Below are 26,872 nucleotides of genomic sequence, written 5' to 3'. Positions count from 1 at the left end.
CCAGGGGGACCCTCAAGGGAAGAGTTGTGTAAGGGACAAGAAACCTGTCCCTCTCTTGAAGGCCTTAGGCAGCAAGCTGCTGAAGAGTCCAATGGCAAGAAAACTGGAACACATAGGGTCTATTGGGAAGATGGACTCCTGTACACTGAGGCAAGAGATCCCAAACCTGGTGCCACTAGGAGAGTGGTAGTGCCTCAGGGGTTCAGAGAGTTTATTCTGACCTTAGCCCATGATATTCCCCTTGCTGGGCATTTGGGACAAACCAAGACGTGGGAGAGGTTAGTCAACCAGTTCTACTGGCCCAACATGTCCCAGAAGGTCAAGGAGTTTTGTGTCTCCTGTACCACCTGTCAAGCCAGTGGTAAGACAGGTGGACATCCAAAGGCCCCCCTCATTCCACTTCCAGTGGTGGGGGTCCCCTTTGAAAGAGTGGGTGTGGACATAGTGGGTCCACTTGAACCTCCCACAGCCTCAGGAAATATGTACATCCTAGTAGTAGTGGATCATGCTACTAGGTATCCTGAAGCTATTCCCCTTAGGTCGACTACTGCCCCTGCAGTAGCCAAGGCCCTCATTGGTATCTTTACCAGAGTGGGTTTCCCTAAGGAGGTGGTGTCTGACAGAGGTACCAACTTCATGTCAGCATACCTGAAACACATGTGGAATGAGTGTGGAGTGACTTATAAATTCACTACACACTATCATCCGCAAACTAATGGCCTTGTTGAGAGATTCAACAAGACATTAAAGGGCATGATCATGGGGCTCCCAGAAAAACTCAAAAGGAGATGGGATGTCCTCCTGCCATGTCTGCTCTTCGCTTACAGAGAGGTGCCTCAGAAGGGAGTAGGATTCTCACCCTTTGAACTTCTGTTTGGCCACCCTGTAAGGGGACCACTAGCTCTTGTGAAAGAAGGCTGGGAGAGACCTCTTCATGAGCCTAAACAAGACATAGTGGACTATGTACTTGCCTTCGCTCAAGGATGGCAGAGTACATGGAAAAGGCAAGTAAAAACCTTGAGGCCAGCCAACAGCTCCAGATGTTTTGGTATGACCAAAAGGCAGCACTGGTTGAATTTCAACCAGGGCAGAAAGTCTGGGGTTTGGAGCCTGTGGATCCCAGGGCACTTCAGGACAAATGGAGTGGCCCTTACCCAGTGCTAGAGAGGAAGAGTCAGGTCACCTACCTGGTGGACCTGGGCACAAGCAGGAGCCCCAAGAGGGTGATCCATGTGAACCGCCTTAAGCTCTTCCATGACAGGGCTGATGTAAATCTGTTAATGGTAACAGATGAGGATCAGGAAGCTGAAAGTGAGCCTCTCCCTGATCTTCTGTCATCAAACCCGAATGATGGCTCAGTAGATGGAGTGATCTATTCAGACACCCTCTCTAGCCAACAGCAATCTGACTGTAGGAATGTCCTGCAACAGTTTGCTGAACTCTTTTCCCTAACCCCTGGTCAGACACACCTGTGTACCCATGATGTGGACACAGGAGACGGCATGCCTGTCAAAAACAAAATATTCAGACAGTCTGACTAAGTTAAGGAAAGCATCAAGGTGGAAGTCCACAAGATGCTGGAATTGGGAGTAATTGAGCACTCTGACAGCCCCTGGGCTAGCCCAGTGGTCTTAGTCCCCAAACCTCACACCAAAGATGGAAAGAGAGAGATGAGGTTTTGTGTGGACTACAGAGGACTTAATTCTGTCACCAAGACAGATGCCCATCCCATTCCTAGAGCTGATGAGCTGATAGACAAATTAGGTGCTGCCAAATTCCTAAGTACCTTTGACTTAACAGCAGGGTACTGGCAAATCAAAATGGCACCTGGAGCAAAACAAAAGACAGCATTCTCCACACCTGATGGGCATTATCAGTTCACTGTTATGCCCTTTGGTTTAAAGAATGCCCCTGCCACCTTACAAAGGTTGGTGAATAAAGTCCTTGCTGGCTTGGAGTCCTTTAGTGCAGCTTATCTTGACGATATTGCTGTCTTTAGCTCCAACTGGCAGGATCACCTGGTACACCTGAAGAAGGTTTTGAAGGCTCTGCAATCTGCAGGCCTCTCTATCAAGGCATCCAAATGCCAGATAGGGCAGGGAACTGTGGTTTACTTGGGACACCTTGTAGGTGGAGGCCAAGTTCAGCCACTCCAGCCTAAGATCCAGACTATTCTGGACTGGGCAGCTCCAAAAACCCAGACTCAAGTCAGGGCATTCCTTGGCTTGACTGGGTACTACAGGAGGTTTGTGAAGGGATATGGATCCATTGTGACAGCCCTCACAGAACTCACCTCCAAGAAAATGCCCAAGAAAGTAAACTGGACTGTAGAATGCCAACAGGCCTTTGACACCCTGAAACAAGCAATGTGCACAGCACCAGTTCTAAAAGCTCCAGATTACTCCAAGCAGTTCATTGTGCAGACAGATGCCTCTGAACATGGGATAGGGGCAGTTTTGTCCCAAACAAATGATGATGGCCTTGACCAGCCTGTTGCTTTCATTAGCAGGAGGTTACTCCCCCAGGGAGCAGCGTTGGATTGCCATTGAGAGGGAGGCCTTTGCTGTGGTTTGGTCCCTGAAGAAGCTGAGACCATACCTCTTTGGTACTCACTTCCTAGTTCAGACTGACCACAGACCTCTCAGATGGCTGATGCAAATGAAAGGTGAAAATCCAAAACTGTTGAGGTGGTCCATCTCCCTACAGGGAATGGACTTTATAGTGGAACACAGACCTGGGACTGCCCATGCCAATGCAGATGGCCTTTCCAGGTTCTTCCACTTAGAAAATGAAGACTGTCTTGGGAAAGGTTAGTCTCATCCTCTTTCGTTTTGGGGGGGGGGGGAGGGGGGGGGGTTGTGTAAGGAAATGCCTCCTTGGCATGGTTACCCCCTGACTTTTTGCCTTTGCCTTTGCTGATGCTATGTTTTGAATTGAAAGTGTGCTGAGGCCTGCTAACCAGGCCCCAGCACCAGTGTTCTTTCCCTAACCTGTACTTTTGATTCCACAATTGGCACACCCTGGCATCCAGGTAAGTCCCTTGTAACTGGTACCCCTGGTACCAAGGGCCCTGATGCCAGGGAAGGTCTCTAAGGGCTGCAGCATGTCTTATGCCACCCTGGAGACCCCTCACTCAGCACACACACTGCTTGCCAGCTTGTGTGTGCTGGTGAGAACAAAACGAGTAAGTCGACATGGCACTCCCCTCAGGGTGCCATGCCAACCTCACACTGCCTATCCTATATAGATAAGTCACCCCTCTAGTAGGCCTTACAGCCCTAAGGTAGGGTGCACTATACCATAGGTGAGGGCTCCAGTGCATGATTACTGTGCCCCTACAGTGTCTAAGCCAAACCTTAGACATTGTAAGTGCAGGGTAGCCATAAGAGTATATGGTCTGGGAGTCTGTCAAACACGGACTCCACAGCACCATAATGGCTACACTGAAAACTGGGAAGTTTGGTATCAAACTTCTCAGCACAATAAATGCACACTGATGCCAGTGTACATTTTGTTGTGAAATACACCCCAGAGGGCACCTTAGAGGTGCCCCCTGAAACCTTAACCGACTATCTGTGTAGGCTGACTGGTTCCAGCAGCCTGCCACAACCGAGACATGTTGCTGGCCCCATGGGGAGAGTGCCTTTGTCACTCTGAGGCCAGTAACAAAGCCTGCACTGGGTGGAGATGCTATCACCTCCCCCAGGCAGGAGCTGTAACACCTGGCGGTGAGCCTCAAAGGCTTACCCCCTTTGTTCCAGCACCGCAGGGCACTCCTAGTGGAGTTGCCCGCCCCCTCCGGCCACGGCCCCACTTTTGGCGGCAAGGCCGGAGGAGATAATGAGAATAACAAGGAGTCGTCACTGGCCAGTCAGGACAGCCCCTAAGGTGTCCTGAGCTGAAGTGACTCTAACTTTTAGAAATCCTCCATCTTGCAGATGGAGGATTCCCCCAATAGGGATAGGAATGTGACCCCCTCCCCTTGGGAGGAGGCACAAAGAAGGTGTACCCACCCTCCGGGCTAGTAGCCATTGGCTACTAACCCCCCAGACCTAAAACACACCCTTAAATTTAGTATTTAAGGGCTTCCCTGAACCTAAGAATTTAGATTCCTGCAACTTACTGAAGAAGACTGCTGAGCTGAAAACCCCTGCAGAAGAAGAAAGAAGACACCAACTGCTTTGGCCCCAGTCCTACCGGCCTGTCTCCTGCCTTCTAAAGAAACCTGCTCCAGCGACGCTTTCTCCAGGACCAGCGACCTCTGAATCCTCAGAGGACTGCCCTGCTTCCAAGAGACCAAGAAACTCCAGAGAACAGCGGCCCTGTTCAACAAAGACTGCAACTTTGTATCCAGAGGAGCAGATTTAAAGACCCCTGCAATCCCCGCAAGAAGCGTGAGACTTGCAACACTGCACCTGGCCACCCCGACTCGACTGGTGGAGAACCAACACCTCAGGGAGGACCCTCCGGCGACTCCGAGACTGTGAGTAACCAAAGTTGTCCCCCCTGAGCCCCCACAGCGACGCCTGCAGAGGGAATCCCGAGGCTCCCCCTGACCGCGACTACCTGACTAAAATCCCGACGGCTGGAAAAGACCCTGCACCCGCAGCCGCCAGCACCTGAAGGATCGGAACTCCAGTGCAGGAGTGACCCCCAGGAGGCCCTCTCCCTTGCCCAGGTGGTGGCTACCCTGAGGAGCCCCCCTTGCCTGCCTGCACCGCTGAAGAGACCCCTTGGTCTCCCATTGAAATCCATTACAAACCCGACGCTTGTTTGCACACTGCACCCGGCCGCCCCTGCGCTGCTGAGGGTGTACTTTCTGTGTGGACTTGTGTCCCCCCCCCCCCCCCCCCCCCCCGGTGCCCTACAAAACCCCCCCTGGTCTGCCCTCCGAAGACGCGGGTACTTACCTGCTGGCAGACTGGAACCGGGGCACCCCCTTCTCTCCATTGAAGCCTATGCGTTTTGGGCACCACTTTGAACTCTGCACCTGACCGGCCCTGAGCTGCTGGTGTGGTGACTTTGGGGTTGCTCTGAACCCCCAACGGTGGGCTACCTTGGACCCCAATCTTAACCTTGTAGGTGGTTTACTTACCTGCAAAAACTAACATTACTTTACCTCCCCCAGGAACTGTGAAAATTGCACTGTCCACTTTTAAAACAGCTTATTGTGTTTTATGTAAAAATTATATATGCTACTGTGATTTTTCAAAGTTCCTAAAGTACTTACCTGCAATACCTTTCAAATGAGATATTACATGTAGAATTTGAACCTGTGGTTCTTAAAATAAACTAAGAAAAGATGTTTTTCTATAACAAAACCTATTGGCTGGATTTGTCTCTGTGTGTTCCTCATTTATTGCCTGTGTATGTACAACAAATGCTTAACACTACTCCTTTGATAAGCCTTCTGCTCGACCACACTACCACAAAATAGAGCATTAGTATTATCTCTCTTTGCCACTCTTACCTCTAAGGGGAACCCTTGGACTCTGTGCATACTATTCCTTACTTTGAAATAGTGCATACAGAGCCAACTTCCTACACTAATGCTCTATTTTGTGGTAGTGTGGTCGAGCAGTAGGCTTATCAGAGGGTAGTGTTAAGCATTTGTTGTACACACACAGGCAATAAATGAGGAACACACACTCGAAGACAATTCCAGGCCAATAGGTTTTTATATAGAAAAATATCTTTTCTTAGTTTATTTTAAGAACCACAGGTTCACGATTTACAATCAATACTTTAAATGAAAGGTACTTCACTCGGGTATCAAAGGAACTTTGAATCAGCAAAATAGCATGTACAGTTTTGGCAAAAATGGTAATAAGCTATTTTAAAACTAGACAGTGCAAATTTCAACAGTTCCTGGGGGAGGTAAGTATTGGTTAGTTTTGCAGGTAAGTAAACCACCTACAGGGTTCAAAGTTGGGTCCAAAGTAGCCCATTGTTGGGGGTTCAGGGCAACCCCAAAGTTACCACACCAGCAGCTCAGGGCCGGTCAGGTGCAGAGGTCAAAATGGTGCCCAAAACGTATATTCTTCAATGGAGAAGGGGGTTCCCCGGTTCCAGTCTGCCAGCAGGTAAGTACCTGTGACTTCGGAGGGCAGATCCAGGGGGGTTTTGTAGGGCACCGGGGGACACACAAGTCAGCACAAAAAGTACACCCTCTTTGGCACAGGGGTGGCCGGGTGAGAGTGCAAACAGACGTCCGGTTTGCAATTGGTTTCAATGGGAGACCCGGGGGTCTCGTCAGTGAAGCAGGCAAGGGGGAGGGGGGGGGGGGGGGTCCTCAGGGCAGCCACCACCTGGGCAAGGGAGAGGGCCACCTGGGGGTCGCTTCTGCACTGGAGGTCAGATCCTTCTAGGTCCTGCGGGTGCAGTGTCTTTACCAGGTGTCGGGTTCTTTGAAGCAGACAGTCGCGGTCAGTGGGAGCCTCTGGATTCCCTCTGCAGGCATCACTGGGGGAGTTCAAGGGGGGGGGGGGTCAACTCTGGCTACTCACAGGCTCGCAGTTGCCGGGGTGTCCTCCCTGTAGTGTTGGTTCTCCGCAGGTCGAGCCGGGGGTGTCTGCTGCAGAGTGGAAAGTCTCATGCCTCCGGCGGGAAAAGTGTGGTCTTTAAAAGTTGCTTCTTTGTTGCAAAGTTGCAGTCTTTGTGGAACAGGGCTGCTGTCCTCGGCATTCTTGGTCCTTTTAGATGCAGGGTAGTCCTCTGAGGCTTCAGAGGTCGCTGGACCCTGGGGGACACGTCACTGCTGCAGTTTTTCTTGAAGTGGGGAGACAGGCCGGTAGGGCTGGGGCCAAAGCAGTTGGTGTCTGTCTTCTCTGCAGGGCTTCAGGTCAGCAGTCCTTCGTCTTCAGGTTGCAGGAATCTAGCTCAATTTGTCAGGACCAAAACGTACCTTAAAAAAAAACAAAAAAAAAAACCCTGCTCAGTGCTCACTTTTCCGGGAGCACGGAGCAGGGGTAGGTTCTTACGGCCTCGTGGTTCCAAGAAGCGGGATAATTAGACCAATTTGGACCACTTATGCTTGCTGCCATCCCAATGGGGCCCATCCTTTAATACAAGGAGGGTTCCTGTGAAAACTTGATTGTTAATTTAATATTACATAGGGATTAGGTACGTTTTGGTCCTGACGAATCGCACTGATCTTATGACTTTAAATGTGAGAAACATGTTGACCTCATAAAAGCAGTATAGGGATTTCTGTACTGTCATTCCAAAACATTCTCTGAATGTAGGGAGTGTAAACTCAACTTTAATCTTTTTCTTTTGAGGGTGGATTAGACATTAACACTAATCATTTCACCACATTACTGTTTTTAATCATGACGGGTCTAATTTTGATTAAATATAAGCTTTGCAGACCCCTAGCCATTTTTAACTTCACACACTCATATCTCTCTATACCAATCCCACATTCCAGCACTCAACGACCAGCACCTCTATATCTAAGAAGATCTCTGGCAAAGAGCCCCCGTGAGGGGCCCGTTGGACACTGCAGTGCCTGCCTGACTAGGAACAAAAGCCCGATGATGAAGAATGTCATCATTGGGTGAGTGAGGGCTCTTGTTCAAAAGAAAGCAGACACACAGGACCTCTCTTATTCATTGTATTTATACATTTTTTGTCTGGAACTGTGTACCCTTTTGTTTCTTTCTAGTTTGATGGGAGTACCGTACACAGGACCAATTATTCTTTAACACTCCCTTTGGAATAGCCCTCCTCTGTTCGTTTTGGATTACGGGCAAGAAACCATTACATATTGTTAATAAGGTGTGCCAGCTTTTCAGTGTTACTACAGCTTCACCCCAAATGGGGCATGACTAGTCTGACCCAGTCAAACCCCAGGAGCACTCTAACTGATTTACCAGAATGCCGGAGATCTTCGCCTGTTTAGTAGTGATATTGCTTCGTATATTACATAAGTGTTTCTTTCCCCTGTTTCAGAATGACTGAGATCGTGGTTTGATGCAGCAAATCTGTTCTGATACTGAAAGTATTGAAAAAGTAGATTCAGAGGGGCCTGCTGCTGGCAAACATTCTGTAAAATAGGTGTAAAGCCATCCAGCCTGAATGACTTGCTTAGTATCAACCTACTTTACCCAGTGATGGCTGTCAGAAAATGGAAGAACTAGAGAAGCTCCCTTCAAACTCTTTTATAAGCTTCTAGAATGGGGCTTTGGAACAATACTACTGTGTCCTAGGTGAAAACTACTTCAGAGTAAAGCACCTTGTATTCTCAGAAGGTGCGTGCTGTTGTGGGCTCTTGGTGTGCAGGGCATGTCTTCCAGCACTGAGTTTATAAGCTGCCAATTTGCATGCTTTGTTGCCCACATCAATATGTTTTAACTCTCATCCATACTTATCAGTGTGTAGTATCTTTTTACATGTTTCCCGACTGTGGTAAATTTACATCATGTTTTCTAGGGGGCCAGTGCACAGGTGTATAGCCTTTAGCTTCTTCTGTTAATACACTACTTTTTCTGCTTGTCTCTTCAATTTTATCTTGCCTCACAGAGGTTGAGAGTAAGCTTCTGCTTTTAAAGTACCACACATGTTGTTTTGTACATTTTCCTAGTTTTCCTCAAAGTAGTGTGTAAAGCACTTCTGTACCTCGCCAATCACATTTAGGCTGTCATGTAGCATCTAAAATAGGCCAATGTGCCTGATTTGCAGTGTCAGCAATATTTGTATGATTGGGGCATTGTCTGAAACTGAAATGTATCCTATGTGCATGTTGCCCTTGGTGAGGCAGTTTGTGATAAGTGATGCAATAATGAGTACTTGTAATGGGCTTCAGCTTAATGCCATGACCAAGTTCAGGTTACTCTCTATGATGGCATCCCTCTGCCTCATTTATTATGTTCATATCGGCTTCACTCATTATTCTTTGGAGGGATATGGTGATGCCACTGAGGATTTCAGAGCCCATTCCAAGAATTAAATTCTGAGATCTGCGGAAGTTGTCTGGTAGCTCTGCAGTATCTTCCACTAGGGTGGTGAGTTCAGTTTTATGTGGACCAAATAATATACTGTCACTGAATCATTTGGACCCCAGTCAGAACCTATCTTTTGGGGGTCACATGTCTGTTGTGATAAATATGCCCCTTTAAGGCATGGAACTTAATTAAAATTGGCTGGTATTTAGCTGAGGAGTTGAGACTCCGTGTTTTAGACTGATTACTTTGACCATTTGCCTTCCTTTAGCATAGTGCTTTGATGACGAACATGCTGATGAATAGCTGATAAGTCCTTAGCAGTGGCTTATGGTTACATTTCTTTGTACTTTCCTGAATTAATCCTAAATGTGCATCTGAGTTTAGTATCGGTCCTTGTCCTGTAATTCTTCTTACTTCAGTAACCGCGTTGTATGCTTTTTGACTCCATGGCAGACTTACAATGCAGCCCTATTATGTGGGACACTGAGCAGGACCACAGAACCCTGTCTTTCAGACCAAAATTGTAGTTTGCGGTCTCACCAGTTGTCAAGGGTATGAGGGAGTAGATTCAGTGCTTCCTGCAAGTTCATTTGTATTGTGGGTATGTTCCCAAATTAAGCCATGAGTTGCTTGTCAAACCATTACAATTGCACCTCTAGATGTTTTTTCAATTTGAGTGTTTTGTATATAAAGGATGAAAATGTATGTCAATTCTGTGTAAATGTTTTTCTGTGTTCAGTGGACATAGTTGGCAATTAACTTATGAGATATCGTTCTGTTTGTACTATGATAATTTATTGATTAAAATGCCTAGTTACTCCCAGAATCTCATGCACATCTTACTCCTAATGTTTAACTTGAACCCTCTCCATTCCTCCCAAAGTGTTACATGTTTGTTTCCCCCACAATGGTCCAGCAAGCTCATTTGCATGGTTTTCCCTGCTTGTCATAACCATGGGTAAACACAGGCTGAATCAAACCACAAATAAAGCTCTCAAAGATTCAGCAGTCTTCCTGTTCGAGCACTAAGATACATGTATGGTTATATTCACTTCCATCATCCCCCTGTATTTGTAAGCTTAATGTTTCCTTGTTTCTTGATCTGCTGTCAAACGCTGTGCTAGAAAAGTGACCACAACAGGTGACCAGTAATTAACAACCATTGGTTTCTCATTTCGTAGGATCCTGATCCTCCATTTAAAGAGGTACAGTTTTAATGTGGTGCTCTCTCAAAACAACAAAGTTGGGCAGCAGGTGATAATTCCACGATATCTTACTTTGTCCTCTCACTGCACGGAAAGCACACAGTCCCCTCTTACACTCAACTGGAGTTCTTACAATGCAATGTAAGTTTTTTTTTATTTATTTATATATATATTAATTTCTCAAAACTGCTTTAATCACCATACTTAGACTTGAGTTCTGTGTTCCTGGGATCTGTTACTATAAATTGTTGTCTTTAGGAAACAAATAAGAAAACCTATTGGTACTGTTTACTAATGAATATGTAACAGACGCACCAAGTAGATCAACACAGGCCTCCCAGACAAAGGTTATCTGATGTAGAGACCCACTTGTGTAGATTCTGCCAGGGAGCTATTTTCGACACAAGCAATTAAGAATAGGATGAGCAGGATTTAATACTTTTTTTTTTTTTGTCAAGTGCTGTTCTCTGTTCATAGATTATAGTGTTGGAGTATCCTGAACTTCAATCATCTTAGAAGCTTTCTCTTTAAAGTAATCCTTTGGGTAGCTGATAATTTGACCATTGTTCTTGGAACACTAATTTACATATGCTGTACATTGTTAGGTGTTTACGTTGTGTACTGCGTCCGGGCTCTCCTTATTTCCTTAGACATTAATTGCTTGTTATCCTGATCTGTTGGGCTAATTGACTTGTTAAATATGGCCCAAGTTCTAGTTGGTTGAAAGCTTCCTGGTGCTTGTTGCTTTAATGGCAGTTACATGGTCTGCGAATATTATAGCATATAGATCAGTGTGGCAATCAATTTGGGAGGAGATTAATTATAGGTCATTACTGTATATTTGTTGGTTTTATTGGCCAGAATCCCGTTTTGTCACCTAACCTGTTTATACATCTTTAACTGAAACATGCTGCAATCCATTTACTCAATATAAACAGATTCCAAATGAAACTAACTTCAAAGCTGAAATTTTTGCTTTAAATTTTGTCATAGCTCTCGGCCATTGAAATCCTCCCAGATGGTGAATTCCTGTTCTATGAGTACTTCTACACCTACAAGGTGAGCAAGATCCTCACAGATTGTGTTTGTGGTATGTTTGCTGTGAGATCTGAAATGTTTAGTCCAAAATGTAACTAATCCCCACTACCAGACCACAGGCATTGTGCTTCTTCCTCTATGTAGGTCACCAACCTTTCCAGAGGTTTTGGTGCATGCCATTGTTCATTGCCCTTTTGCTAGCTTCCTGTAGGATTATAATTTCTGGACTCCTACATTATGACTGTAGCTGTCACACTGACTCGCATTAGTTTCTAGTTGCCCTTCATGAAGCAGCCTTCATTCATTGCTTTTAGTTTCTCCATGTTGTTTATTCAGACCTTTAAGGCACTCTACCCCACACACAATTAAAAGAAAAAATCACCTGAATTTTGGTACATTAAGTTCATGATGCATCCCATTTGAGGGTTTTAGACATCCATCAGTCAGTGTTTCATGCACCAGCCACGTGATGTCTGTCCTATATTACATTTCTCCTAAAAGGAACCAAGGGCACTCTAAACTCATTGTATTGGTCTTTGTTGTAATCAAGGTTTTCTTTTTTTAGTTGTTTTTCACTGATTTGTCAAGGTGCATTACTGACTTGAGGGGATGACATCACCAATTAGGGCACAGTCATGCTAGCTTACATCACAACTCCTGAAGAAAACTCTTAACCCCTGGTTCCTGACGTACAAACAGTCATCTGTTCTTCAGGGCTTCCAGGGGTAGCTTCAAGCTGTATCAAGCAATATTAATGTCAAGAACACACTAGTAGATTCCTAAACTGATTTACAAAACATTTCAATAATCAAAATAAAAATCCTTTTAAAAACAATTACTGAGAGCTGGGTTTCCAAAGGTTTTTTTTTTTTGCCCAAAAATGTCCATAGCAACAAAGATCTTGTGTAAGTCAATTTTAGCATGTGTGCATTAGAAAAATGGAGCGAACATTGGCTACTTTTGCAACCAAGACAACCACAGAAGAGTAAACAGCAAGCTCTTCTGGCTTGTAGAGGCCATGTGAGAGTCTTTTACCTTTGGTGGTATACTTAAATGATTTCTGCCTTCCTGGTGCTATTCTGGGAATCCTGATTAGACTCCATTGGTGAGGCAGGCTTCAGAGGCCCCGTTTCTTAAGATGATGGAAAAGTCACAGCTCTGCAGGGTGATTGGGAATGGCACTAGGGCCCATGTATCTTGCTTGTCAGGGCTTCAATAAGGTTGTTTAATCTAAGCCCACTTGGGCATCAGATTATCACGCTAGATGGATCTTTTATTCCCGAGGCGTAATAAGTGGTGGGGGAGTGGGGGGTGGGGTGGAGAGGTGTACAGTCAGTTGGCCCCTGGCAGTCGCATTCCGTTCCTGGAGAGCAAGAGTCGGGCAGTATTCTTCTTTTTCTGATCAGTATTTCAGGCCTGTGAGTATTCTGAAAAGGTAGTGGTTAAGTTCAGTTGCCATTTTCTTCCTGTGCACTAGTCAGTGATTAGTGACATTTACCTATCTAGTCTTTGTAAACTGCTTCAAAGTTCTTCAGCTTTTGCTGCATTTCCTGTCTTCCTGTCTTGCTTGCCAACTGTTCCATAATCATTGGTCCAAAGTGGCAGAACTTAGATTTGGCTACCAACTGAGCTAGTGATCAAAATATGGAAAGCTTTTGTACAACAGTTAGGATGGGATGGAAGGACGACACTGGAAATTCCACTGTTAATCAGTTATTCAGGAAAGGAGATAATGGAGTTATTGGGGATATCCAAGCTGGGAAACATCCACAGCTTTGTAACACCTATTTCTAAAGGAGAGGGTGTTGCATCTCCTCTCCCACAGGCAATCCTTCGTTCTACCTTCCCCTGCTTGAGCTGGGCAAGCAGCAGGAGGGCAGAAACCTGTCTTGAGGGGCTGCAGCAGTTTGGGCTGCCCACAAACCTCGAAAGACTGGTCGGAGTAATCCTGAAGTGTCCTCTAAGGAGCCCCCGGAGTTTATGGAATCATGCCACCAATACTGGCATTAGTATTGGGATATGATTCTGACATGTTTGATACTAAACATGCCTAGGTTCGGAGTTAGCACTGGCTTCCCTGCACTTACGAAGTCCGGTGCATTGGAGCTGGAGTTCATAGGGGCACAGCTGCTCATGCAGGGGTGCCCTCACACACCGGAACCTGCCCCCTGCCTTCTGTGCTAGGAGGGCCAGGGCTAGAAAAATCTACTCAACCACTCGATATGGCGAGCTTTATTTTATGAGGTGGAGCAAATTTTAGATTCCACTCAACCCTTCTAGCGAGTAGACACTGAACAGGTGTTTTGTTCAGTCAAACTGAATCCGCAATTAAGATGCCTTTTAAATATTATTCTTGGTACATGTGCTGTGTTCAGAGACAGAGGTCAAAACTCAGTTTGTCTTCTCGCAATGCAAATACTTTTCCTTGTGACTGCAGAATTCCATCATTTTGTAAGGTGAACTGTCTGACCTACGTGAAATGAAAGGCTTTTGGTATCCGTTTTTTCCTAACACACAGCATTTATATAACTAAGCCAACTTTACAAACATTTCAAAATATATTTCCGTAGCTTTGAAAGACCATTTTTTTCTAGTTCTGTGTGATGAAAAATATTTTAATTGAATGGAAAAAAAGGCAGAACACTTGGTGATGGGCAAATGAAATGTTTTCTGAAACCCAATTTTCACAGATTAGGTTTTTGGACATTTCTTGGAAATTTACTGTCTGTAAATGACAGGGCGCTACCACATCATGCTTTAGTGATACATCTATTAAAAGTGAGTGTTTAAACAAACTGAGAAACACTCCTGCCCTGATGACAAAACTATTAGTAAACTAAGAGGCAAGACATGGATCAAGTGTCCTCTAATGTGGGCTAGATTTATTATACATGGAGCAAACATTTAATCAAACGAGGAGTTTTTTTTCTTTTTCCCACAGCACTAATGCTCAACTCGCATATTTGAAGGTGCACTCATTAATGAGAATGAAGAAAAAGGTGACTTTAAAATACAATATTTGCCTAGGATCACAGTTTTTTAGACCAGTTTCCAGGTCAAGTACTTTCTCTCTTGGGCCACACTAGTGGATATTTATGCAGCTAACTGGTCTTCGGACTCAGTTTAAAAGGTTTTATTTTAAACCAGTAGTTAATATGGTGTCTTTGGTGGTGGGAAAGCTTTGAACAAGCATAATCCTGACCTCTGGTCCTGACATAGAATGAAAAATGTCCTAGTGTCGTAACGGACAGTTTCAATTCTGTTAAGAAATCTGTGGTGAGGATTACTCCTTAACAATTTCCCGACCCAAAAGCCTTAGTATTAGAACATTTCCTTGCTGACTGTACTTTCAGTTGTACTTTAAGTGTGGGCATTTTTTTTTTTCCTACACTCTGCTTGGGAATTATGTATTGATGTTATAATGCCAATATGATGGCAGATTTTTTGTCAGGACAATTACTCCGTTTTTTTTTTTTCTTCATTTTTTTTTTTTTTTTTTAAAGGCAATCACTTGACCAAAGGTGACTTAAGATTAGTTCCTCCTGTAACGTCCAGAAAGAGTAAGTGACTAAGGAGCCGCCCGCTTATGTGGAATATGGCTTTTGACTGTTGAACGGTTGTTGTTTGTAGTCCTTTCCTGTGGCATCTTTGAATAATTCTGGAAGTAATAAAGGAATGAAAGTTTTTTTGAGCATTATCTTCACCTTTGTGTCCTTAATATAATTGAAACTTTCTGATAACTGCTAGGAAGTTTTTTTTGTCCTGTAGCTTTTCACCATATGGCATATGTTTCCTCAATGTTTAGCTTGTGACACCTCTATATATTAAGTACCCATATCTGTAAGCTGAGGGCACACCTAAAGGTTGATGTATTAAAGTAGGTTGCTCTGTGTAGGCAGAGCACTTTCTGTGTTGTGGTGAATGGCAGGTAATACACAAGTGCTATTAATGTTTTCTACAGCTCGGGTGTGACAAAATTCATATCTCTGGTTGTAGCAAGTCAGGCTTTTTGCAGGCTTAGCACCCCACCGCCCCCCCCCCCCCCCCCCATCATAAACCCCCCCCCCCCCCCCCCCCAACACTTTGTCCCCATTTGAACTGGTCAATGCTGGTTTTTGGCAGACAGTGCACTGAAGCCTGCTAATTAGGCTCCAGTGCCAGTGTTCTTACCCTAAAAACGAAATACCCAATTGTAATTCAATTGGCAAGCACTTTACCACCCCTGTTCCTAGTAAATATACACCTGGATCTAGAGGTTCCCCAAGGGCTGTAGTACATATGCCACTCTAAGGGAGAAGATAGCCCCCCCCCCCCCCACCACCACCAACCTCCTTACAAATTGTATACATACCTCCGTTGCAGGCTGCATGACCTGGTGCAGACCAGGAGCGAAAACACTACATGGCACATATATGCCATGCCAAGATCACAGGATATAATTATGTAAGTCACCTCTACGGCAGGCCTTGAAGCCCCAAGGCAGAGTGCATTATAGTTTATATGAGGACATATCTGCATGAGCACATATGCCCCTGTGATGTCTAGTTTAATTACTAGATATTGAAAGTGAGGAGGTAAGCCGTCTTAAGGTATGTACTGGGCACGTGTCATTACAAGTTACCCAGCTACATAAGTTTTACTGAAATACCTTGTCTTAATAAATCCATACTGATGCTCGTATTGGATTTATAAGCAGCACCCAGAGGGCACCTTAGAGGTTTCCCCTGAAATCTATTAGCCCTCTAGTGCGCTGGCTGGTACCAATCACCTTGCTACCACAGATGAGTTTCTGACCCTCGGGAGGGGAGAACCTGCGCTCGGACGACAAACCATGCCTTCTTAGGAAGGTGTTATCACCGCCTCCAGCAGGATGGCTAGAGAATCTGCATAGAAAGGCTAGGGACGTCAAGGTCGCTGCTACCTTTGATAGATTACTGAGGCTTCCTCCAGACCTGGGTGTTGCCGCCCCCTGCCCTGGAGCTAATTTGGCACCAGGACAGGTGGAAATTAGTTATGCATTAAGCGTGTTGCAGTACCAGGATACTTGCACACCTAGAGTGGGCTGCCTGTGCTCCACAAAGGAAGGGTTCCACCGTCTTGTTTTTGGTGGCATTAGGATTTCGGGGACAGGCTTACACCCACTCCCCACAGGAAGTGATCACATAGGGGTATAGTCGCCCCTGTGGTAAGTAGCCATTAGCTATTACCCTACACTCCCCTAAACACCCTTAAGTTGAGTATTTAGGTGTCCCCCTGACACCAGGAACTTGGATTTGGTTGACTACGGTTTTGCTTTCACTAATGACCGAGCTGACAAATCTCTGGAATGTACTTCTCAGTTCAAAGAAGACATTTAATCCACCACGAGGTTCCTAAGAAAAATAATTAGTAGGTTGAAAGCACATGTTTAACTAGGCTCAACAATGAAAGGAAAATATACCCAAAATGATTCTCATCTGCAATGTACACAGCAAATATATGTGGTTATATTAGATCATAATTGCAAAGCAAAGAATAAAGTAAAAATTCATCACCGTAGGGCCTGCCAAGCTCTTCATCTTTCTCATGCCAGCAAGATGACGACCCTGTTCAACTGAAAGAAAGATTTTCACCCTCACGGAACAGATATGTCAGGCATTCGATGTCTAATCCTGACCGAGGTCTTGGAAATTCCACTGCTACTTAGCAGGGCTACCTTTTTTATATCTTAAAGAACCGAAAGGGCTATCTGGAATGAACCCCTCCCACGAAAGAGAAATATTCAAACATGCTGGCTAGGTCAGAGTTGAAAGGAATGCGTTGAGAATTGCCAGCATCCTAAGGCATTTCTCCCAAGGCCAAACTGTTCCCTGCACTGGAAAAAAAAAAAAAAATCTGGTACATTCTTACCATGCTGACTAACTTCGGTGATAATGTCCTAGCTCTTTGGTGAGAGAGAATATGAAAAAAGCACAGTTTACCATGTGGAAAAACACAGATGCATTTAACAAGGTCTCAACTGCAATGTCTATCGTAGCGATAGTCAATAGGCAGCTAAACTGAATACAAGATGTAATCTGCAGTTGGTGAACACTAGACAACTAATCCAGATGCAAAGTGGTGCATCAGTCAGTGGTAAAAAAAAATACATATTTCACTACAACTACATAGAGAAGGACAAAGAGCCAAAGATGCAAGAACTGTGTACTAGCTGAGGACTTGGTGCAGAACCCTGCCTGCTCCTTCCAACAATCGCAAAGACCTGAATCATCCTGCAGCTCTGTATCTGCCCAGAGCCTTTGTGGACTGCCAGCATTTTGCCCCCAGTCAACCACTCCTTTGAAGTGGAGTGCACTAGCAGATACAGACTTTAACTATCCGGTTCTCTGTTTTGATGACCATCAGGTCTACTGAGGGAGCTTCTTGCCAGGAGGAGGATCCTGAGTGTCCAGGAATGCAGCCCCGTCAACATAGCCTGTCTTCAAGACGCTGAGCCTCCCTGCACCAATACCTGGAGTACCCCAGCCAGTTGCAAGCACCAAGGGTTGTAGTGTCCCGACTGGACACCAATGGTACCGAGACTGACCTACCAATGAGGATGTCATTATCAGAGACCAGCACCAAGAGTGGCCTTGCTGTCCCTGTTTCCCCCCCCCCATCACCAGGTTGGCCCCAAGAAGTGAGCCTTTTAACACCAGTAACCTGGCTGACAAAACACCCCTGCACCAGAGCCCCACAGACAGTCCGGGCCAACTGATGGTGCCCCCCGTCCCCAGAGACTCAAGACCCAAACCCTCCTTTGGGTGCAGCTGGACTGACACGCATTCCCCACTTGCAGTCCTTATTTTTTTTTAACAGGTACTGCTCATTGACAAGCAGGTAGCATTCAAGGCTACGACAGCTAGGAGCACCTCTGTATCCAGACATGTCAGGGCAGATAACCTGGAACTGCTGCTCCCCTTAAGTCCAGAAGAATACTCCTGTAAGTTAAGTTACCCAGTGCATTGCATGTTCTCCCTGTAGGATAACTATTCCAAGTTCAAAGCTCATGCCTCAATTCTGACAGCTGTATTTTCTGAGTGTTGAAATAACGCTGTCTCAAAGTACTTACCTGATCTTGAAGACCTTGGTGTCTAAATTAAGATAATCTGTTTTTCAAAATTTATCTTGAGTTTTCTTCTCGAGTGTCATTTATTGACTGTGCATTCAACACATGCTTAGCACTAACCTCTGATAAACTTAAATTGCTTACCCTCACGACCCCAAAAGAACATTTAATTATTTTAACTCCTGTAAGTTAGTTAGGGTCGCCTTTACTATCTGCGTAGTGTACCCCTACATTGGGACAGTGCATAGATAGCCAGCTTCCTACACTGGTGCGCTTTCTAAATCGGCTAAATATGATTTTACTGGGAAATTAAGTAAGCTAATAGGTTTAGCCAGGGTTGCCTCATATGAAGGACCAAGCACCTCTACTATGATACTTAACTATAGTGTCAGTGATCAGCGATTCCATACCAGCAAAGCATGACTCATGGCAGGGTGAACAATCTAGAGGTAATGGGAAGACCATATTGCTCGAACACTTTGAGAGTTTGATCTTTTCTAAATTGTCACTGCTACATTTTTAAAGCCTTTTGCTGCATATGGTATGTTTTTTTTGTTTTTTTTTATCACCAGCATTGAATATACGGAGAAACTGCCATTCAAATTTTTTTTTCGTGTAAACTTCAATTTAATATGAGCTTGTATTCATACACAACCATGTAGGGCAATTCAGGTAAGCTTTTTTTTTTTTTTTTTTACTTCTGTTCTTAAGCTACAAAATGCAAGGTATTTAGTGAAGATTCAATGTCTTACAAAGAAACTGAGTGATGAGTTAATACTACTGTCTGTTCCTGCGGAGTACCCACCAGAAGTTAGTTTCACTCTGATATCCCTGTTACTTGATCAGGGGCCACTTTTTTTTTTTGAGAATCTTGAAGAAGGCTAGGCGACTACATGGATTTGGTTGTCATTTGAGAGTTGGTTTCCACCACTATCCATAGGTTCTTGTCTTGCATCGGTGTTTGCCTGAAATCTGCTGCCCACCAGGTGGAGTTCCATTGTGCAGTGTCCTGCAGTGTTTTTAGTGTTGACTTGAATTTCAAATAGTTTGTCATCCATCTGGAGACTTCTGACGTGCAGGAGGTGAAGTTGGTGTGGATACTGGGTGTTTTTTCTGAGAGTGAAAGGATGATCGGAGTCATCAATCTGATAGACATCTAGTAGCAGATTCCTTACCTTAGAATTTCCCCAAGTTAGTCTGGATCTGTAGATTTTTCGCATACGTGTACCCCTGCGTTCCGTCAGTCAGCACTGTGTCCGTCAACATTGTCTGCACCGGATAAGGCATTGCGGGTCCTGTATAGGGGCCACCCTAGCGCCCTGCCTTTTTTTTTTTTTTTTTTCCTCCCCCGTGCTGGCCAGTGCTTATCCAAAGAAAGTTACCCCTCAATTTTTTGACTGGTGTTTTTCGACTTTTTGTCAAAGTTTTCTGAATTGTTTAACTGGTGGTGCGTTGAGGGATGTCTTTGAGGAAGACCGGCTTCAAGCCTTCCGTTCCTGTCATCGAGCGATGTCTATGATGGATCTGCACCTCATGTTCCTTTGGTGCCTGGAGCGCAACCATGATCGAGCTCTGTCTGACTAGACGTCCAAAGGCTTTGAGAGAGCGGTCCCTGAAGCTGATAGAGTCCCTACGCTAAACTTTGCCAGTTAAGGTCCCGGTTGATAGGACGGTACCAGGAGTAGTCACGGAGTCCTCCATTGTCGTCCCGATCTACATCTTCTGGACCATTGGATAAGTGGGGGCATAAGTAGTCGAAGAAGGCAAAACGTTCTTTAACTTCACCTTGTCTGTCGGCCAACAAGACTAGGTGCAGGAGTGTTCTCTCTAGGCCTGCATCTGAGCCGACTCCGTTCCTCCTTGAGTTTCCAGTCTGAGAAATCCTTGCCCAGCTAAGTTTTATGAGGCCATGCGCCTCATTTTAGGGCTGTCCGACACTGCTGGCATGCCTTCAAGCCGCGCATAGTATGAGGGGTGGGGGGAGCCCCCTTTGGGTTCTCTGCCGGTGGGTCTATCCTCTGCTCCAAGGGGCACCCAGGGTTCCATACTAGGATCCCGATTGGCATCAGTAGTACCACCCAGACCTTCCCCATTGCTGACGCTCTTGGTGCCATCCGTGCCCCCGGTCAGCGCTGTCCATATCCTCATTGCAGACTGACAGAGCCAAATGGGTGTTGTATGATAGACTCCGAAGCAGTCAGAGGCCTTACCTCCTCTGTCAGGTCTTGAGCCTTATTCCTATGGCCTAGGTTATGGTGAGGGAGGGAGGGATGGGGGGTAGGGAAAGGGTGAGGGAGGGGTGGGGTCGGTGGTTCCCTTGGAATACCAGCTCCAAGAATCTGTGGACTGACTGTCTTGGGTAAAGCCAGTTGTCTGGATACCTCCCCAGATACTGGCAATGCTTTCTCCTCCTACCCTGGCTATGGAGAAGTGTGCTTCATATTCAGTGGTGGTGCAAAGAGCAGCTGAGGTTTTCATTCTTGAGTTGCCTTTGATGGCAGTCAGGACTAAACTCCTGACAAGGTGCTTCAGCCTGGAGCTTCCATCTCCCAAACCCCTGTTCCCTTTCAATTAAGCCCTTGCAGATGTCCTACTGGGTACCTGCTCCAAACCCAGCACAGGGGCTCCTGTGAACAGGACAGATGACAGGTCAATTGCCACCACCATCTTCCTGCTGTGGGTGACCCAAGTTTCCTTATGCAACACCCTACCCATGAGAGCTTGATTATCCAAGCCTCTGCCTCCTATGGTGCATTCCCTTCCGCGCCCCCAGAATCCCAAGAGGCTGGACACACTTGGAAAGAAGATATTTTCTTCCGGCATAGCATTGCGGTCTGTGAACACTGCATGCCTTTTGAAGAGTTATTCCCATACTCTGTGGGATGCGGTTGGGAGGCCACTTGTTCTGAAGGAGGCTTGGGCTGTATACTTTCCCAAGCAGTTGCTAATGGGAGAGATGCAGTAAAGTTCACAATCCGTGGACTGAACACGCCTGAATCAGTGAGCAGATAGTTTGTATCGACAATGGCTTTAAGGTGCCATGCCTTGTTGAGGACGTCTGGCTTTTCAGAGGATGTCCAAGCCAACCTTATAGACATGCCTGTTGTTGGCACCCGCCTCTTCGGAGAAAATCAAGGATTCTCATGCCATGGCCAGGTTCTTGGGCCTTGTGGTGACCCATATCCCCCCCTGGTCTGCTCTTCACCTCTTTCGTGGTTACTGAAGGGGTGCTCAGTCCCTTCTGCGCAGCAGATTTTGCTAGTCTGGCTCTTCCCCAACAGGCACCAGTCACAGGCAGGATCCACCATCACCTACTCTACTGGCAGTCCATCACTTCAGACAGGTGGGTTTTGCAGGTAGTTCAAAATGACTACTACCGCCCCTTCAAGACTACCCTTACATCCATGCCACCATCTTAAAATCGGATGATGGAGGATTACTTGGCACTTCCCCAAGAGGTAGTTATGGCTCCCGTGGCCAAGTGATTTGTAGAGTGTTCCCATGCCAGAAGTCGGTTGTGGTTGCACGTAGTGCAGGTGTTCACGAACAACACCACCATCATATGGTACTACAACAAGCAGGCCAGGGTGGGGGTCATGGACCCTTTGTCAGGAGGCTCTGCGCCTCTGGACATAGCTGGAACAGGGCATTTTCCTGGTCTTTTATCTGGCGGACTCTTTGAATGTCAGAAGACAAACTTGGCTGACAATTTAGTCCATCACAAATGGCGTCTCCTTCCAGAGGTGCTGCAAGGTCTTTCAGCAGTGGGGGGAGCCTTGCTTAGATCGGTTTGCCTCTACAGAGAATGTGCAATATGAGCAGCATTGTGTCATTTCCAAGGTGGCAACCACTCAGCAGTGCTTTTCGTCTTGAGTGGAACTCGGGCGTCCTGTACACCTTTCTGCCCAGAGTTCTCAAGATGGTCAAGAATGACCGGGTCTGTCATATTTGTGGTCCGGACTGAGCACGAAGAGTCTAGTACCCTGCATGGTCATAGATCCTCCAGTCAGACTGCCCCCTTAGGAGAATCTTCTGCTGCAGCAGCAGGGGGAAGTGTTCTCCACCTGAGCCTGTCTAGTCTCCACCTTCTTGTGTGGAGATTAAGGGGCGGCAGTTAACAGATTTTGACCTTTCACCCAAAGTCTGTAAGTTAATCTTGGCACCCCTTGTTGTTGGAAAAAATTTGTGGCATGGTGCACAGACGAGTGTGACCCCACTGCTCGAGAAAAACCTCCGGATCCAGACTGACTAAGGAATCTGCAGCTAAATATTGTACCAGAGAAGGCGTTACTGAAGGTAAGTAACTTGTCCTACAGATTTGGATAATGGAAAGAATGGCCGTGTAGGTGTTAAAAGCGTGGGATTGGTATGATTCTTGGGCATTCCTCATATATGGGGTTGGGAGAAGGCGAGGTGTAGAGAGCCAGACTAAACAACTGGATATGTCCAGTGAGGAAGGAGCAGTTCCACTGGAGAGCAAGTCCTTGTATGCCAGCTTCGTGAAGAATTGTTCTTCAGATTTACGTCTCTTGTTGGCCTTTTTAAAACCATTTCTAAGAATTCCGAAGAGCATTGTGGGTCTTTTCAACCTCCCCTTTCTACCCGAGTGCCATGTCCCCTGTAAAATCCTTTTTGTAGTATGTGCTAGACCTTGTCTGCCACTACTAGCCAACAGCAATGAAGTATTTTTGAACGGTTCTACTGGCATGTCTGTCAAAGCCACTTGTAGAAATCTGATAGATGAAGAAAGATGTTGAAGCTGACCAAGCACATTTGGAAAGCGGAATCAAAGCCTTTTTATTCTTTGTTCGAGTTGGTGGGTGTCTGTTAATTGATTCATGGATTCTCTTCCAGGGGATCCTCCTCAATAGTCATAAACATTGAATAATCCCGTCCCCGTTCGCGGATCCCGGAGCATATACAAAAACACATGTTAAAAGTATGAAATCTATATGAAAAATATAGAATTTTGTTAGTAGACAATTTTCATACCAGATTCATGTATACATGTGTATAACAGCAATGCAGACTATATTGATAAACAGGCTAAAATGCTTTATTTCTATGGAGTTTTTTTTTTTTCTTTTCTAAACACACTCCTTTCTAATTACAAGAGAAAACTTTCCAAAGCCCCATAGCCGGGCACAGAAAAAGAAGTACCAGCAACACATGTGAAAAAAGAGAAAAAACTAAATTGAAAACAACAGAGCATTATCAGCCAATAGGCTGCATGCAGGTTAATACAGCAGAACCACAAAATTTGGCACCGTGCCTTTAAGACCCTGAGCACCTCCAGTATCCCACCATGCCTCAGGGGTGAAGGAGAGGTTGATTCAGTTAGGTCAGTTCTTTTTTCCGGCTTCTTCTGAGAGGATCCTGGAGCATTGAGCTCTCCATTTTTCTGAGTTTTTCACAGAAAAATATTCAAAAACATTGTTTTTTCTACCTTCACTCGACATTTTTCACCTTTTTCTGAGGTAGGGGATTTTTTCCTGACTGGAAAATGCCCCTTCCTGCGGAAAGAAGGCCCAGTCTGAGCCACACACTCTCTGTATTGTTTGCCTCAGAGCCACTGCCCTGACACATGCAGGCACTGTAAAAACATGTCCAAAAGGACTCTGAAGGACCAAGAGAAAATCCGACTTCATGGACTTCATGAGAGGCTGAAAACATTGGCTTGTTGACTGCCTGGCAAGTGGAGGACATTCTCAGGAGAGACGGGCTAGATCGACGTCAGCTGGCAAGAAGGTGCCTGTCTGTTCCCCATCGACGTCATCGCTGCCACCGTTGCATCATCTCATATCGCAGTCAACGGCGACCCGACCAACGTCAAAGGATACGATGTCGAAGGCACACAGCCATCATCGGGACAGATCTCTGTCGATGGCAACCTACCGATCAACGTCGAGCCAGCACCGATGTGCTCGTACGCCGTCGAAGGCATCTTACCCCTTGACGGCATGGAAGACGACGTTGATCGCCTCAACGAGGAGAGGCTTCTGTCAGCGGTCCATCACTCGATGGTGAAGCATACGACGTTGAGCAGCGCACATACAAGGGACCACCGGTTGCCGTCGAGACCTGAGCAGTCCGCGGTACTTCGAAGTCAGTACACCTTTCGACGTCGAGACAGGTACTGCCTATCTCTCAAGGGGATGAGCGTCAGCAACCACCGGCTGACAAGAATGTCACTCCACCAAGTCCAGTGGTCTCCATAAGGAGTAGATAGTCTAGACAGTCAAGGGCCTCTTCGTCCAGGCACATCTTGCCCATAAACCTATCGCCGAGGTGGTTGGAGAGTCTTAAGGCGTCTGCTTCTACGACTCTCAATACTCGCGGATGTATTCACAATCAGCGTCGCTTCCGAGGACACCATTGCCAACGGCGCATACAGAACGGGCTTGTTCTGCGTCTCGCCAGTCTGCCACTAGGCCTACGCGCACTACAACAAGATCTAGGAGCAGGTCACGCTCCCAGAGGAGGTCTAGGTCAAGGTCGTGCCATCACAGAAGGTCTCCTTCTTGGTCCACATCATCGAGGTCTTCCATAAGAGGTTACTCCCCGACTGACTGATTCTCCACCAGCTAGAGTTTCCCCGATGGATGACATAACGTTCAATGAGGTGCTGCTCAGGGGAGCCCAAAAGCTTAATATTGATGTCCCGGAACCTTCAACTTCCTTGTCGGTAATCTTCGAAACCCTGCAACACAGGACGGTTTCAAAGAAGTTGTTACCACTCGTGCCTGGTCTTCTCCAGCCAACCATGCAGCCTTCTTTAACGACAGCAAACCTCCGTTCAGCTCCTGCTAGGATCTTGAAAAAGTACAAGGCCCCTGATCAGGATCTTTTGTTTCTCAGGGCTGATCCATCACCAGACTGTCATATTAGCTGCAGCTAGCAAGATGCATTCAGTGGCGTCATCCTCTACGGTTCCACCGGACAAAGAGTAGACATCTGGACTCTCTGGGGAGGAAAATGTGTGGCGCGGCGTCGATGGTCTCCAGCGCCTCAGCACTCCTAGGCAGATATGATCGATCCCTCTGGGACTCGCTGAGCAGATTTGTGGAAAAGCTGCCTAGAGGACAAGCAGGACTTTCAGGAGGGAAGTCCAATCAAATCGGTGCAGACTTGGTGGCACATGGATACGTGCATGGGGTTTGCACAAGATCTTCCTGGCTGAGGCTCACAGGATTAAAGCAGGAAGCGCAACAGCGTATCATGAGTCTTCCGTTTAACGGAAACTCGTTATTTGGAACCCACACGGATGATGAGATGGCACATATGAAGGCAGAGGTCGACACAATGAGGGCAGTGGGCCTCGAAAGAAGGAAAGACTTCAGAAGGAGGTACAGGCCTTACGACAGGCGCCCGTTCCAACAGAGGGTTCAAACCCCTCATTGGTCTCAAAGACCTCAACAAAAACAAGGGCGTCCTCTCTTCCAGTCTCGCAAGGCCACAAGAGACCGAGGATCAAGCAGACCTCCCCAGTCTACCCTCAAAGCCCCCACAAAACAATGAGGGTTCGCTTCCCTTAATACCGTACACCACTCCGGTTGGGGGAAGTATCGCAGCGTTCGCTCACGAGTGGCATGGCAGAACAAGAGACAAATGGGTGCTGAACATATTTGAGAGTGGATACTCTTCTTCTCCGACAACCTCCACCTCATTTGCCACCAACCAAGTCGAGACCTGCTCACATGAACTTACTACGCATAGAAGTTTGCGCCCTGTTGCAGAAAAGAGCGATAGAAAAGGTGCCAGCCGCCCAAAGAGGAAAGGGGGTATACTCCCGCTATTTTCTAGTAGCAAAAAAGGGTCGGGAAGGAGTCTTCAGACCGATACTAGACTTGAGGCTGCTGTACAAATACATACGGAAGCAAAAATTCAGAATGCTGGCTCTTCATCAGATTTTCCCTCAACTGCATTGGGGAGTCTGGATGTGCTCCATAGATCCGCAGGATGTGTATTTTCATATCCCGATCATTCCCAAACATCGGAAATTCCTACGATTTGTGATAGCCTCCTAACACTATCAGTTCAAGGTGCTTCCTTAGGCCTAAAATCTGCCCCTCGCGCATTCTCCAAGTGTGTAGCAATGGTAGTGACGCATTTAAGGAAGCAGAAAATCTTTATTTATCCATACCTAGACGACTGGCTACTGAAAGCCTCCTCTCCGGAACAGGCGAAAAAGCATCTAGACATTGTGCTCAGTGTTTTCTGATCTCTAGGTCTGCAAGTAAACTTCCAAAAGTCCACCCTCATCCCAACACAAACCCTCCACTACTTGGGAGCGATACTGAATACAGAGCTAGAAAGTGTATCCTTCGGAGGAACGACTGCTATCAATAAGGAGGAAGTGTCACGATCTTCTTGGTTCCCCGTGCCTACGGCCAGTCAGGTGACATCTCTGTGGGGCTCCATGGCCTCTTGCATTTTCATTGTCCCGAATGCCAAATTGCATATGAGACCTCTTCAAGAGGCTCTAGAGGGAAACTGGAATCAACACAAGGACTCTGGGAGGACAGGATGCTTCTTCCGGTAGGAGCACGACAATCATTACAATGGTGGATGCGCAGACATCACCTGTCAGTAGGAGT

The 26,872-nt window shown here is 46.2% G+C and overlaps 1 protein-coding gene across 4 annotated transcripts in view; it reads left to right on the top strand.

The window, feature by feature from the left end:
* USP37 (ubiquitin specific peptidase 37) overlaps positions 1-26,872 on the top strand; it is a 328,025-nt gene that overhangs the window by 120,170 nt on the left and 180,983 nt on the right. For 3 of the 4 annotated variants that reach the window (XM_069227105.1, XM_069227104.1, XM_069227107.1), the window contains 2 exons: positions 10,127-10,291; positions 11,144-11,209. In XM_069227105.1, coding sequence (XP_069083206.1) covers positions 10,127-10,291; positions 11,144-11,209 — 231 coding nt within the window. The remainder of the gene's footprint in view (positions 1-10,126; positions 10,292-11,143; positions 11,210-26,872) is intronic. The other variant, XM_069227106.1, reaches the window with a different exon arrangement.

Source organism: Pleurodeles waltl, chromosome 3_2, assembly GCF_031143425.1.
Source record: "Pleurodeles waltl isolate 20211129_DDA chromosome 3_2, aPleWal1.hap1.20221129, whole genome shotgun sequence".
In the NCBI taxonomy this organism is placed as follows: Eukaryota; Metazoa; Chordata; class Amphibia; order Caudata; family Salamandridae; genus Pleurodeles; species Pleurodeles waltl.
This window is presented reverse-complemented; position numbering and strand designations above follow the sequence as displayed.